This window comes from Dreissena polymorpha, chromosome 13, assembly GCF_020536995.1.
Source record: "Dreissena polymorpha isolate Duluth1 chromosome 13, UMN_Dpol_1.0, whole genome shotgun sequence".
Lineage (NCBI taxonomy): Eukaryota > Metazoa > Mollusca > Bivalvia > Myida > Dreissenidae > Dreissena > Dreissena polymorpha.
Genome location: NC_068367.1, coordinates 2,425,076 through 2,441,513, shown reverse-complemented (window position 1 = coordinate 2,441,513; position 16,438 = coordinate 2,425,076). Strand labels below are relative to the sequence as shown.

Below are 16,438 nucleotides of genomic sequence, written 5' to 3'. Positions count from 1 at the left end.
CTTGTTTTTAATTTTTTTTTATTTCTTTTATTCATTCTTGTTTTATACTGTAGCTTTTTAGTCATGTCGTTTTAATTTATCAATTTAAAGCATGTTATCACAAACTTCATAACAAGCCGATATCTGTGAACATGTACATGTAAGTTATTAATGATTAAGGTCGAGTTTAATACTTCATGGTATCATGTTTGTGATTAAATATTGTTTTTTATTAATGTCTTTTGGTAAGCTGTTGTGATCCCAGTTAAGATTGTAAACAATTTCTAATGTGTATGCCTATTTCTTACAATCTATGTACCGGTACTTGGGTTTTGCCTAATTGATGTAATTTTATAAAATTTGAAGTAGACGGTAGGGGTAGTTAAAACAAAAAATCTCGGTTAAAAGTGCTGTGACCCCCTTTTTTATTTGTGTTTTATGATGACAACACGAAGATGAACATTTTCGAGCAGTTTTGCAGAATTCTATTTGACAGATTTAAAAAAAAATACATTTTGGTGTTAAAAATAGTAAACAACATAAGTTTTTTGGTGGTGACATAAACATTAAAAAAAATATTTTCAAATTTTTTTAACTTCTGGTCTCCATTGTTTGGCATTGTGTTGTTTAATTAAATGGTATTTTATGTATCTCAGCATATATAATATCTATATGTTGTCTATTTCATAGGTTATTCATTGGTTTGAGGCAATCAGAGATTTTCCAGTTTAAATGAAAAAGGACATGTTATAAAATGGTGAATACAATCAAAACAAGACCGATGACCCTATATTTTTATTTCATTTTTCATATAGTATTTGTATATAGTACTTGAATATAAATTTTGAACAAAATATATTTGGTGGAAAAAATCGACACAACTGCAGCAACAACCCTTAAACGTGTATCAATATGCACGTTTTAAATCGCCATATATATATCTTCCAAGTATTGAAATGTATAACATACCTACACGACTCTTATGAGCGATGAAGAAACAAATTGAAGCAAATCGTTTTTCTTGATGCTTCATAATAAGATAGATTTTGATGTACAACTGATACATTCAGTGACACACAGAACTCAATAAATATACAATATAAGATTTCCGACAAATCAAATTGCCCAATTGTAGAAACTTCTATTTTATATTTATATATTGCGCGCATTCATGTATTTTGAACAGTCAGTAATCAAAATAATGTTGTTCATTTGAAGTTGTTCAAATTCTGAAAAGTGCAATTAGTTTGTTTTTGTCCAGCATAATACTGGGCTAAAAACTTATCACCACAGTTTATTTTATTTTCTTATGTCGTTTTGTTAAGTATTGTCCGCACATCCCGCAAGCCTGACTAGAATGGACATTCTCTTATCACAGGCGCCATTTCTGTTTTGAGATGCATTAATAATTGAGCCAAAGCTACTTTCGAGGTGACGCTAAGGCCCGGATGTTTTGAAACTTAACTGATAATTTTACAGGGTGATTAGGTCTAATATGTTTTTCTACACATTTCGCATTATTTTTTAAAAATCGGCAATCAACAATCACAACCCACTTGGAAACGCAAGGACCTTAACAAGTTATGGCATGGCAGAATTCGTAAAAGCAAATCAATGTCTTTTGCCTGTTTGACGAGCAAATTCCCAACAAAATAAATCGCTCATTACATTAAACGATTGCTTTGAACCTGTACAAGTTAATGCGTGTACAAAACATCGGCTTCTAGCCGATATATTAGATAAATTTGCTTTTTTTCAAAAAGAGATGGAGCCAATGCCAAGGAGGTTGCGCACAGATAAGGAGTTGGCGCCAATGTATTTTAAAGCTATTTTAAATTGAAATATTGTATGTTATGGTTTCTATTATGCTTATAGGACTTACATTATTTTTTGTAAGTTGACTACTACATTTGAGGTGCGAGCGTAATTAGAAAAGTAGTTTTCTAATAATGTCTTGATGGATTGAAACGTTCATCTTTGTAAGATAACAACATTTATAATTGTTAATACAAAAAAGGCAACGAAAAAAGACCGAGCGATCTTCTTTTTTTTTGGAGTCAATAGTGGGCAAAACAGCATATATGAGCCTAATAAAGATTTGTCGAAATTGGCCTTTTAGCAAATTAAGCATTCGGAATAAGGGCCACAAATCATCGTTTCGAGAAGAAGTATAATGTTATATTTATTTCGTCAATTATCATAGTGTATACAAATTTCTGTCGATGAATTAGTTGGATAATGTTGAACATTAAGTTATTGGTTTTATTGCGTTTTAAACATTTTTGGTATATATCGTACACTATGTTTTATTCATGTTGGTGACTTCTTTATTTAGTTGATCACTTATATATTTGAAAACTACATCTTATTTATTATAGATTGTGTTTATGTTCTTTAAAGATTTGGGCCTTTTTGTGTACTTTGAAAAATAAATGAAATATAACAAATAACATTATCTATAAAATGTATGTGATAATGTAATTGCGATACGACTGTTAATTGATACATCTTGCATTTCTCGTCACAAAGGGGAAAACTAATTGAAATGCTCGGAACTCCATCATGCCCAAATTTATTAAGGTTCTTATGTTTTAAATGGGCTGAGAATATCTTTTTCTGTACACTTGTGGATAAATTAATCTTGGCTGAATCGCACTACATTGCCCGCTTTAAAACATAATGCGAAATATGTTGAAAAAACATATAAAACCTAATCACCCTGTAAAATTATCCATGAAATTTCAATACATTCGGGCCTTTGCGCGTGATTAACGGCCGTGCAAATGTATACAAACATGTTTTTCATTCAAATCAACCGCTGTATACAAAGAACACTGCAAAACGACAACGGGACACAAATACCACCAAATTCCACCAAACACTCGTGTTTTTATCATGAGACATGCATTTCAAGATGCATTTTGTTTGGTACGCGTCTTCCGTCTGTTGTTTGATTTTACAAAATATTTACTTTTCCAAATATTTAGTGCATATATATACAATTGAACACCCAAATCCTATGGGTTTTAAATTCTCCCTTTATGTTAAAATGAATAGTTCACTCCTGCAAAAGCATGTATGTCTGTGAGGTATAAATGTAATATTTGTAGGTTTTTATTTTTATGTTTTACTTATTATGAAATAAACACATAAATTATTCAAGTAAATTACTTTAAAGTATTTTTCTTTAAAATTGGTCCGTTGCATACGGTATTAATCAAATCCGTTTCCGATTCAGTTTCATACAATACTTTAAAGATAAAGCTTTGAATTATACACCTAAAAAAATACTTAAGAAATATATATATTACAAGTTTTAATGTGCATTTTTTATGTTTCTAGCCGTGACTATCTCATCATGTTAAAAACAAATAAATGCGTAAATATCAAGTTTTTCATATCTTTGGATAACATCTAGATTATCTGTACCGACTCAGAAGGATCCAAATGAAAATAATAATTTAGTAATAGAATAGATACGTGTAAAGCTTCGTAGCTTTACACGAAGTTCCCCGAGCGAGATCACCTGTACCAAGCCACTAATATCGCTAATATTGTAAAAAAAATAAGACGCACTTTGTTCATAATAAATAATTAGTTTTTTTTTTGTAAATACCTGTAAGTAATTTATTACATCGAATATGTAATTTAGTTAGGTTCTATGAATATAGTATAGGTAAAGTTAACACTAATTTCATACGTTTTATAAAAAATACCGTTTTATTTACAAAGTTGTAAATGCACATGGAACTGACTTGCTGTGCGCCGAATGTAAATTCGGTATTAATACTACCCTAGTGTATTTGTGGTTACAATCAACTTACATTGTGTTTTTTCTTTACGTGGTATTTTACGCTGCAATGAAGTCGTTGAATGAATATAATAGATTTTTAATATTTTGTGTCCCCTGTTAATTTGTTAAAACACCGTTCGATAATGAAGTACCGGGTTACCTCTAGCCAGAGGTGCGCACCCATATCACTAATAGGAATTGACTGTCGAGAGTCATGTCGCTGCCAATCGTTTGATCCGCAACCATCTTGTACCATGGCAACCCGTTCAGGTCGATCTCACCATTGGGATCTGCCGACTAAAAGACAACATCGTTGCACTTTTCGTACTTATATGCATGTTTGTTTATCGATATAAATGTAAACATTACAATAGAGCAATAGTTTCATCCATTTAAATTTTATCTCTAGACTGTGTGTGTAACTTTCATGACGTACTACCTATTTATGACAAATCATTTAGATATTAAAAGTCATTTTCGACACGGTAAACGATAGCGTATTGTCAGTGTATATATCATCTTGTTGTGAGTTGTTTTCTGAAAATACTTTTCATGGTCAATTTCCCTGAGCAAATAATACGTCAGCATGCTATACATTCGTCATTAAATTACGCATTGAAACTACGAATTACAACTTTCATAAATAGGACACTCATGTTAATTCTTAAAAGACAATTGCCAAACGCGTGTTTAATTATAAAACATATATTCAAGATCTTCTACGCGTTTACACGTACATGTTAGCATTTATATTAAATAACATAGTTACTTTGGTTTAGCTCGGTGGTTCAGCATGTGTCCCTTGACAGTCCAATTGATTCAGAACACACGTTTATATATCGAGATTGATTCAAAATAATTGCTAAAAGATTTTTTCTATATTATGTTATCTTTGAAACGCTTACAAGGAAGATATATCCCGCTTAAACTGCCTCCCTTGAAGTTGGTAATATTTAAATAAAGTAATGGTGATGTAAAGCTGAAATAGCGTGAATTTATCCAAAGTTGTAAACAGGTGTCATTAAAATCAACATTATCTACAAAATGCTTGACAGCAAGATTGATTGAAAAGATAATAGATTTAATATTACTAGTAAAACATGTGACTTTTAACAAGGACGTTTGTGGGTTTTGATGTCAATGACACACCTGAACTGACACGTAACCATTAAGCTGCACTGAACTGATACATATATGTAGACATTTTAACAGAAGACTTGTCATAATAGCAATTGGAGCCTTCTAATAGAATCAATCGAGATTTATAAAAAACCTGTTGATAATATTTTTTATGTATACATTTGCATGTATTATATTGTATTTTGTTATTGTCAACAGCAAATATCAACGATTCAAATACGAAAAATATCAGTTCTTTGTAACTGGTTATCTAATACTTTCTGTAATGCATGGCTGTTTGTGCCTCTTGTTTTATGAGGCATTTAATTTAGAGTAGTTTAATCTTAAGACAGTGATCATGAAGATATTTAAGTTTGCTAACTGTTGGATGGGTGATACCGCCGTGTTTAACCACTTATTTAATCTGAATCGCACGTGATTAAATCAGAATCGATGAGTTATACAATATGGATAAAAGCCTAGCAAAAACAGCTTTCCTATCAGTAGAATGCAGCAAAACTTATTATTATTAACATGACAGACTCATTAAGATCGATTTTGTTTTGTAAACAACGATAGTTATAGCGAATTACCATGTGTACCTTATGTTTATTTGCCCAAGGAAACGAATATATGCATCACGGAAAAGCAACTTTTGGGGGAAAAAAAAGACACAAATCTGCTGGTACAAATAAAGCGGACCCATTTAAAATCCTTTCAAAATCACACACCGTATCAACCGTTATTATTTAAATCAAGCTATCATCGGTTGATATAATGGACCAGCGTTGTTTGTACCGATGAATGCGTGTGTTTTTTAAACTCGATCAAAGTCCGAGATCAGTCTATTGTTGGGGGGAGTGATGGCTATTTATGTCTTGCATAAATATGCCTAAACAGAAATATTATTCACTTTTAAAGCCGATACTGATTCCAAGTATATATAGAAAGATGGAGTTTACATCTTCCCAACATCCGCGTAGAGGTATGGCTGGTTCCGAGCATAGCTCTATCATGTCTCTACCTCCAGTGCATATGGTATGCTGATGGTCGATTAAACTACTTTTTTACTTTGTTATTACACGTTGTTCATTTAACGTTGTTTAGTTATCTATAAATCATATGCAAACAGTTCAATTATTTATTAAATGAAACGGATTTGAACAAAATAAAATATAAAATAACAAAATGAAAACCCTTCCAAATGTTTTACGTGTTATGCTTTGTGCAACGTTGAACCCTAAGTTAAATTAACTAAGTTTAATAAACACTACGAAGGAAATGAGACCTATCACATCTCTGTCACTAATAAACATCATGTGATGACGCTTAATTGAACTTTTATGCACCTGTAATATAATTAAGAGTAGTATATATATATTTCTTTTCAGTCGATGGTATCATACAGATTAAAAGTTCCATTATGTAGAAAATAACACATTTTCGCATAAAATTAATAAAGTTGTTAAATTGGATATATAAATATGGATTTATTTTTGAGAATGAGTGTCTACCGTTTAGCCAAAAGGGTGATAAACACTGCAAGAAGTTTGAAATTTTATATTTATAATTATTGTATTGTTATATCTGTTATTGATTAAATTATATAGCAATCTGAGCACGATATTGACATGAGAAAATAAAGACAATTATATTATTTAATTAAACTCAATGCCCATCTTATGTGATATGAGCGTGTTGTAAAGTTTATATCGAAAAAATCGCAATAATTAAAACATGTTTGTTTCTTTAGATTATCGTTGCTCACAAGTGAATTATTTTGTGTATTTCGTATTTTGAGTACACATTGCATCTAATGTTTTTATTATAACTCTTTAAAATATGTTAAACACTATAATTATACAAATACCAGAACAAAACAAGATACTCGTTGACAGCAATAATAATTATACCAACACGACCGGAAGAAACAGGTTATATTAACAACAATCAAGCTATGGTCGCTCGTCATTAGATCATTTCTGGTTGATTATATTGACTGAAAGTACGTATAGTTTGCATAACTATATGGCCGTACGTTCAGCTTATTCCTAAAAACACCACTTATATATCTAAGAAACCGAAGTTAGATTAGGAGGCTACCTGGAGCAAACGCAGGTGAACTTGTTTGTAAAGTGTCATTCCTCTAGCACCAACAATTACTGAGGTATGAAAGACACAGTTTGAAAAAGGATATTGTTTCCCTAAATGCGAACGTTATAACGCCGGTCAAATATTCTTACCTAAACATAAATGTGAGCAACTGCACATGCTTATAAATATCTGCGTACAGTTTTAGCTCTATAAAGCATTACGTGGTCATTTACGGGCATAACACGTGAAAATATAATTATTAGTTTAAAATGGGATCACTACAACGGTATTGGCAAAAAATTCCCAAGCAGAATATAGAAGTACGAAAGTTTTTATGCAGCTAAATGTGTCTTTAAAGTTTTAGCCGTCTATCATGAACACTGTTTGAGTCGCCGGAAACTTATGTTTTTCTCATAAAAACAGCTGTAACTACATTTGTGGCGGACCAAAGTGCAAACCAAAATATTGAGGTGTATACATTCACATACTGATTAATATTTGTGCAAATATTTAGCTCTCTAGAGGCACTTAATTGTGTGCAAATATTCAGCTCTCTAGAGGCACTTAATTGTGAGGTACTTTTGACTCAATTCAAATGTACATATTGTGCTACAACGGGACCATAACTTTGCCTATGCATACGATCTCAACCAACATATGGATATGTGCATATATCGCGATTTTTTATTTGCAATATTTTACTGTAGTTGGCCAAAACATACTGCGTCGATAAGAGCTCTAAAATAGGTGCACTAATAATTTCATACATCTCCAGGGATTGTTCTACCTGTATCTTGTGATTATGATTATTTGTGATATTCTGTACTTATGTACATGTTATGCATATGAATATTTCTGATATTTTGTACTTATGTACATATTGTGTCTCCAGACTCTCTGTCTTATTATCAACGTGCTTAAAAATGATGACCTCATTAATATAATCATCAACCTGTCTGTTACTTCTGGTGCATTCCGATTATGGCTGTGTATGCATTTTCTATGCAAAACTCTGCATACTGTTAATGACACACAGCAAACCCGCGTCTGATTTGAAAGCTGTGCCATTAGCTAAAACACGACGATAATCTACAACTCATGTTTTCCACTTTTAACGAAGCATGCAATTATAATTCAATCAAAGGAAAATGATCAGCTCATGGTTATATATAGCCATTACATATGAGCATTTTAACATAATCGGATTTAAGCTAATACGTTAGAGGTCAAGAAATATTCCTTAATTGTAATGTTTTTGTCGCGTGGTGTGATCAATGGATGCAGAACGAAGCCATTTAAAGTGCACATTAGTATATTTTTTGCTTGTGATATTCGACAATGTGTATAAAATGCGAAATATTTATCAACTTTGTGTTTAATAAAATTGAACTGAATGGAACATTTAAACACATTATTTGATTGTATTTGCATGGCCTTATTTTTTCTCCTTACACGCGTGGTTGTTCTATTTATACATATTAAATTTTCATTACCTTGAAGTTCAATATGTATAATAGCCTTCTAAGGAACGGATTTATGTTCAAATTATAAATTGACAAATAAACAAGAATCAACGACTGACGTAGCGGAGAGCATTTAGTACTTTATCAGTAAGCTCTTTTCTAATTGGTTTTGTCTGAGAAGGTTCATGAATGAATGACATCAACTCACTTAACCTATATATTAGAAATACATTAATGAAATTGTATATGTATTTCATGAGAAAACAGACATTTTCTTAAGCACTGAACAGAAGATATTTAAAAAAAAATAGAAAATAAAATTGTTTTGTTTCAAAATTAAATTTTGCATCGGAATCGTTTTTAGTAAACGTGTATTTATCAATTAAGTTACGTTAAAAAAAGGTTGCGTAAATGTAAGTAAGTCATATTGAATAGCACATAAAACCTTTTTTAATTTGATATCTCGAGTGTGTATTATTAGCATTGTATAATCAAGACAAGCTGAATAAATAACATTAAATGATGTCAAGAATATATTTGCAGAAAAAGTAATTATCATTATTTTAACCGGTGCAGTTTCTACAGCCTCGGAACTCATGCAATAGCAAAGTACGTACGCTGTTGAATATTACCCCTTGCAGAAAATTGTTTTCTTTTAAGACTTTATATTACAGCGTGTGTGGCGTATAATAAGCTCAGAATATTGCTGATTTTCTGGTAGTTTGTTCCGTGGTATGCGGGATCATGTCCATGTGAATATACATAACGTTACATATCTTTATTTACTAAATAATTAATAATCAATTTCTCTTTGGATTTATTAAGACACGCATTATATGGCAGATATCACACGCTAGCTGATTTTAATAATTTGTTCGAGTTTGTTTTTTATCTAAACAATGTGTCGACTTCATCTTTCATGTAATTTTTATACGCGCTACCAGAGTCAAATAGTATATGTATCGGACGGTAAATCAGTATTGAAATACTTGTTATACATTTCTCCATACATATACATGCAGTAAAAACATGATGTACAATAAATATGGAAAGACTTTGCGTCACATAATTTATAAAAATGATACTTCAAAATATATATTGCAACTTATGATTTGTAATAAGTACGATACAATGTACATAAGCAGATATTTGCTGATTACTGATGATTGAGTTGCATAATTTAGAAACATTAAGAAATTTAAATTGTTTCCTTAAGTCTATTTCAGAAACAATTTTAACATATATGCGAGACATAGTTTCGCCTAAATGCAACTTTACGTGTTTATAAAATAGTATTTAACGTTACAATGGCGTGTACTATATATCAAAAGCGTAAGTCTTTAACTTATAACCACACGCAACATTGAAAAAATAACGTTAACGATAATACAAGCACTTTTCATTTAAACGTCACAAGTTACACTTTCTGCACACTGATCGGACGACGATTACCGTTTTTAAAAAGACCTTTAACCTTACTGTGGAAAACTATCTCATTTAGTTTCAGGTGTAATAAAGCATAAGTTGCGCACTGTGCCGGTTGATCTATTTTTGGTTGTTTACTTAAAATTGCGTTTACAAGTACACGCATGTCGCTTCAAGCATAATTTGTACAAAACATTTGCACATTCGTTTCTCAATACAAAAGTAAATTAAGATTTTTAATAGGCAAACTTTTGCTTAAAATTGTTTAATGCATCACGTTTCCTTGAAAAATAAATTCATTTTGTTGGTCATCGTACACATGTATTTACGATTGTACTAACACATTTCATCATATCAACCTCTTTAATATTGTAAAACATTAAGGTCATACACCTTTAAGTGAAAATGGTCAAGCTCAATCCAAAAGCACATAACAAAAGAACGGAAAATGTATATTTGTTCGTAAACATTTGATGCAAAAACTCCACAGCACCATGATAAAAGTTGTAGTTTAAACTGCGATGTAGGCTTGGTTTGGGAGTTTGTCATATGTTGATACCAAACACAACCTCCTTGAAACACATTGTTTATAAAAAATAAATCGATTCTGATTGCTCGATTTCGAAAATGAATTCGACAAGAATCATCAAGGCTTACAACAGCAATATTTACTGTGGAAAGCTTTATGGATTTGTTTAAACTAATTGTAGCAAATTTACGATCTCAAATAACAATTCGTTGATAGTTTGTATATTCAACTTTATTGTAAAATGATATTTTTCTCATTCGATGTTCATAAAGAGTCATTAAATTTTGCTTCAATTATTGCCAGAATTTTTCATTCCATCAACATTTTATAATGTGTAGGTTTGTTGTGATTAATTATGGTACATTGGCCATCATTTTGATCGGATTACGACTTTCGTACTAGTAATTACCTGATATTTTGCGGCATGTGTTACCTTTACAACTTTGGGTCCATATTAATTATAAAAACCGAACGTTAGAACGTTTCATTTGGCGAAGTAGCATTTTACAGAGGGCTTCACTATTTACTGTAAGTTTTACGCTTCATCATTATATATATTAGATAGAGCAATGTTTTATACCGAACTAGTATTCTTAAACTAAATTTAAAAGTTGTTGAGAAAATGCATCGTTTTTTTAGAAATATATACAATATGTATACTTCCTAACACAAATTAATAGATGGGTTCGTTGAATCTTTGGAGTTATGTATATATTAGTGGTGTATATGTAATTTTAAGACCGTTTGAACCAAACACACAAATATATGGATCACAGATTTTGAAACCGTTTCAGAGCCGGAAAATACTCAATATGTATCATATAATGATCGTTATGTGGTCATTACTGGGCATATCGGTGGCATTGCCGATTTGTAACGAGTTTGCCACGACGAAGGTGGCCATAAGTGAGTTTCAAACTAATGTAAGTACCCTTTGTTATTACTGTAACATTCTCTGGATGTGCTCGTTATCTAAAGTGTCTACCGTTAAGGATAATTGACAAATGTACTGCTGTAAAAGTATTGTCTATGTATTCGTTGACATTGAATATTACGTTTGTATGGATACAAATAAAGATGTTTTAAATGTTTGACAGCTAATGAAATGTTTTACTTTCAGTACATTGTATACGATTGTATTGAATTAACACGATTTACTCCAGATGTATTAAACACCTTCACTTTGAAGAAACAGTACAATTATTAATAACCAAATCGTTATAAACCGACCGGTTTACTTGCGTTGTTTTGTATATGGTCAAAAACGTTTACATTACAAATGTTAAAGTAAAAAATCCCAAAATGATTTCTGAAAAATACATTTTTGCAATGGGCACTACGTATCGCACGATTATACTAATTTCACCTTGTTTTGCAATTAAGCTTTAGAGAAACTCTCTGACTTTTAGTAGTGGGTTAGCTTACCATGTCGCGAATGCAAATGTATGCTTTTCATCCTGTAAACTGTTGTTGTTTTTTCAACGTTATACTTAAGTAGGCAATGTTAGTTTCGTATATAACGTGTATCAAGTTATTGTTTCCGTTAGTCATGTATTGACCTTTAGTGATCATGATAGTACCGTATTTGTACATAATTATTTGATATAAAAATTTGGAAAGCATTACAATTGCATGTACTCCACCTTTAAGTTAATAAACATATTTCGATAGTCATTCAATCCAAAATCACCTTTGCTACACAATAAGTGCAAATGTTATTTATATGGCACATGAATGTTCAATGTAACATAATGTGTCGATATACAAAGAGATTGAATTCTATTGCATTAGCACAATTTTCATAGTATAATATCAACTCTCGCTAGTTTACTACATTGCATAAATACACAATCATCCGTATTCGTATCAAAAGAAGTACTACGAGAAGCTAATGCTATTTCAAATAGTGAGACTAAATAAGCACACAGTTCAGTTTTCTACACGAAATAATGAAGTACAAGTTCGCGTTTTTGAAGTCACGTTGTTTTCTAGTACATTGAGTTTCCAGATGGAGACACGTGGTTTTACATTATTTTAAGGTTGCCAGTGAAGACATGCTATTAACATTTGTTTCAAGGTTGCCAGTGGAGAATGGCTTGGTGTCTGGTCTGTGGAGATCGGATCTTCCTCAAATTTCGGAAAAACCCACAACAAATGGTACAAGTCCCCCCGCGGTCCCACGTACCGGCGTGATACCGTTACCTTGTATGTATAACATCTCGCCTTACCCCTCATGTATGTAAGAATGTAGAATTTGAATATATAATAATCCAGACTGACTGTTTTTAGAGGGGCGATATAATTTTTCACGAAAAAATTCCAAAAGTTACCATGTATTGCGGCACCCAAAACGTAGTTCAGTCAGAACACTATCAATCATGAAAACAATTGTAACTATCAACGCAGCAGCACGCATAAATGGTATTGTTAACGCATTATTCATTAAATCGGATTGACTAGTTTGCTGTAAAAATGAGATTTTAATTATTAATGTGAACATATATAACAAGATTAATTTATTCCATGTGCATATTTTTAAAAAATATTACTTTCACGCGGGTGTTGTTATTTTCCCTTTATTTTGTCTTTTATTGCTCAGCAACCAAAATAACAAATCATGTGATTCAAGATCATTCCACTACGGATATTCTGGAAAATGCGTGCGGTGTCAGTCTTCATCAAGGTACGTACAGCAACGTTTGTCTAACGAATCTTCTTATTATTTTTTTTCGACCAGTCGATCCAACATACATTTTGAACTACTTGTTATTTATCGCGCATATTTATGCATATATAAATATGTTTTTGCAGTAAATGGGTCGCGCATTGAGCAATTCTTTAGCCAGAATATTTCCAAATACTTCTGGTGGTATATCTGCATATCTCCAGACAGTGACGGCGGCTGTAATCAGGGCTTTTTTGACCTGCAAATCAGAGACTTGCGCAGTGCGTACGACTTTGGTATTGTATGTTGCATCACGATGTTTTATGTTAGATGATTTTATAAGAAATGGAACAACAATGACACTTTGGGGATTGAGCATTTTCAAAATCAACGTGTAACCAAAACTCTCGTCTTATCATCTAAGATACGCAGACACATTGGTGTACAAATGTAAGAGACATTTAAACAACTGCTTTGTTTGTGTTGGTAACATATAATCGTTAGGAAAAAACCTCCCAATATCGTGATATGGAAGTTACGCACCGTCTACATAACCCAAGGATCATAGTTTTCATTCACTTGACTTAATAATGAGCCATTCACATACGACCTAAAAGCAAGTTTTTGTGTACTACGAGTAATGCACAAAACACTAACACGACCCAGAATCGCTTGAATAGCCTCTTTAAAGTCCGCTAAATTTATACGTTATTCAGATTGTTTTCTGGAAGTGTTTTAGAATTAAAAACACACACACAATTATATCATTCTGTTCTAATAATTGAATATGCCAATAAATACAGATACTGTAACATATGATATAATGTGTGACTTTGACTGATGGAGCTTGGTTCCCCCTCTTCCCCCAAACTCACATTCGATAAATTGGTTGTCATTAATCTTGAACATATTTAGTAAACAGGCCGATCCAAAATAATATTGCTGATTTAACATGACATAGGAATCACTGCAAACCACATGATGGCGGTTTTTATTCTTAGCCCGGCCACAACCTCGCATGAGCATGAACTCACTTTAAGTACCTGCTTTTTATTCCAAAAATGAACGTGTCCGTTACTTGCAAAAGTTTTCAAACTGAAGTGAACTCACATTAAGGTCAAATATAATAAGATTTACGTTACGTCTACTCAGTAAATCATACCTTCCCATGTGGTTCTTCATTTGCTTTTTTTAAATCTATTATAATTTATATCTTTACATCTTGTATTTTTTTAGAAAACAATTTATAAACTTTTGTTGTCCTAGTTTTGTTGGGATAAAGAAAGTGTCTTTTCGATTGCATGATATTAACCAAAACATAAGTACGATTGCAAACAAATTTATTAAAAAGGTAATGGTATTCTTGTTAAAAGTTCCTTTACGATCTTTGCTTTCAGAAAAGACCACGGATGACATAGACTTAAATGGACTACCGCTGCATTTTATTGCTGGCGATCTGTATAACTTAATGGGAAAGCTATTTGCAATGCCCGACGTTCAATACGTATGGACTGGTCAAGGTACGTGACTATCAATTAATGTGTCATAATGAAAACCTTTCCTGTACCTGAATAGTTCTTCACTATGCGTTTGTTGCTCAATTTAATAAGAATAAACATAATTTAATTACACAAATTTAAAATGATCGGTAATGGCTTTGTTCCCGATTCAAAGGCGACTTTGGTCTGGTTGCTAGCGAATGAGTATCAAAATGTTTTCACTGTCCGACGACTAACTCGCTACAAAGTACATTCACAAATTGCATGTGTAATTATTTGGAAGTTATTTCTTTTGATGCGAAATATCGAGTAATCCAAGCCCATATCAAAGTCATATGGCTTATTAACAAATGCTTGTTTTCCTAAATTGCCCGTGAAATACAAACATCGTGTCCTGTTAGAATCGGCATCAAAAAAAAAACATATACGTAATATAGAAATATTAAACGTAAGCGTCAGAAGTTAACGGATGAAAATGACATACTAATTTTTTAGCTTTTTAAATAGATGTTTACTATTTAAATTGAAAATAAATTGTTTATGAAATTAGATTTCCTTATATTACCATTCATATAAAAACAAGAGTTACATGCTCCCGACGTTCTAATGTCCGACGAACTGAACTTAGTTTTATTTTGAAAGTGCATAATTGCAGCAAGTGCACCCTCTTTCTTTTTCAGAATGTTTCTTCAAGGGTACTTAGGTGCGATGGATAATCCAAGATCGAAATGTTTCATTAGTTATGCTGCATATAAGACAATAAATACGCATATACATGCGAATTGTGTTGATAATCCAACCTCAGTTGCATTTTAATAATATAAAGTTTTTGTTAAATTAACATTTACACAAGTTCGCCTGCATCATCCGAATGAAATTCTATGTTCAGCGTTCTAGATAGTTGTGCCAAATAAATACATGTCTCTTCATGGCCATTAGTGGTGAAATCATGCCACAAAGGATATGCGCACGTACTCAACATGGCTATGAAGAGAGAGAGAGAGAGAGAGAGAGAGAGAGAGAGAGAGAGAGAGAGAGAGAGAGAGAGAGAGAGAGAGAGAGAGAGAGAGAGAGAGAGAGAGAGAGAGAGAGAGACAGAGAGACAGAGAGAGAGAGAGAGACAGAGAGAGAGAGACAGAGAGAGAGAAACAGAGAGAGACAGATAGATAGATAGATACATCGATACATAGATAGATAGATAGATAGATAGATAGATAGATGGATGGATGGATGGATGGCTGGATGGATGGATGGATGGATGGATGGATGGATGGATGGATGGATGGATGGATGGATGGATGGATGGATGGATGGATGGATGGATGGATGGATGGACGGACGGACGGACGGACGGACGGACGGACGGACGGACGGACGGACGGACGGACGGACGGACGGACGGACGGACGGACAGACAGACAGACAGACAGACAGACAGACAGACAGACAGACAGACAGACAGACAGACAGACAGACAGACAGACAGACAGACAGACAGACAGACAGACAGACAGACAGACAGACAGACAGACAGACAGACAGACAGACAGACAGACAGACAGACAGACAGACAGACAGACAGACAGACAGACAGACAGACAGACAGACAGACAGACAGACAGACAGACAGACAGACAGACAGACAGACAGACAGACAGACAGACAGATAGATAGATAGCAAAACGTAACAATGCTTGAATAAGCGTCAGTGTCGTAAAAGATCGTGTGAAAAAGCGGGACATTCGGCAAGAACGCCAAATTTTTTAAAACTGTTCAAAAAATTCGGCGTTCTGTCACGAATTGACTAAAGCGCCGAGAGCGTATCAAAGCTTAAAAAAAAGTAACAAAACTCAGCAAAGCTTGACTCAAATC

At 32.8% G+C, this 16,438-nt stretch overlaps 2 protein-coding genes across 2 annotated transcripts in view; one reads left to right on the top strand and one right to left on the bottom strand.

Moving 5' to 3' along the window:
- Positions 1-4,028, bottom strand: part of LOC127855874 (carboxypeptidase inhibitor SmCI-like) — an 8,945-nt gene extending 4,917 nt beyond the window's left edge. Inside the window, exon 1 of the mRNA XM_052391767.1 lies at positions 3,953-4,028. Within this exon, the coding sequence (XP_052247727.1) occupies positions 3,953-4,028 (76 nt within the window). The remainder of the gene's footprint in view (positions 1-3,952) is intronic.
- Positions 4,029-11,196: 7,168 nt separating this feature from the next.
- LOC127855994 (uncharacterized) lies at positions 11,197-15,324 on the top strand. Its single transcript, XM_052391933.1, has 6 exons — positions 11,197-11,325; positions 12,480-12,607; positions 13,002-13,085; positions 13,214-13,348; positions 14,465-14,587; positions 15,247-15,324. Coding segments are annotated over exons 1-6 (495 nt in total). The 5' UTR covers positions 11,197-11,323; the 3' UTR covers positions 15,270-15,324.
- Positions 15,325-16,438: the final 1,114 nt, after the last annotated feature.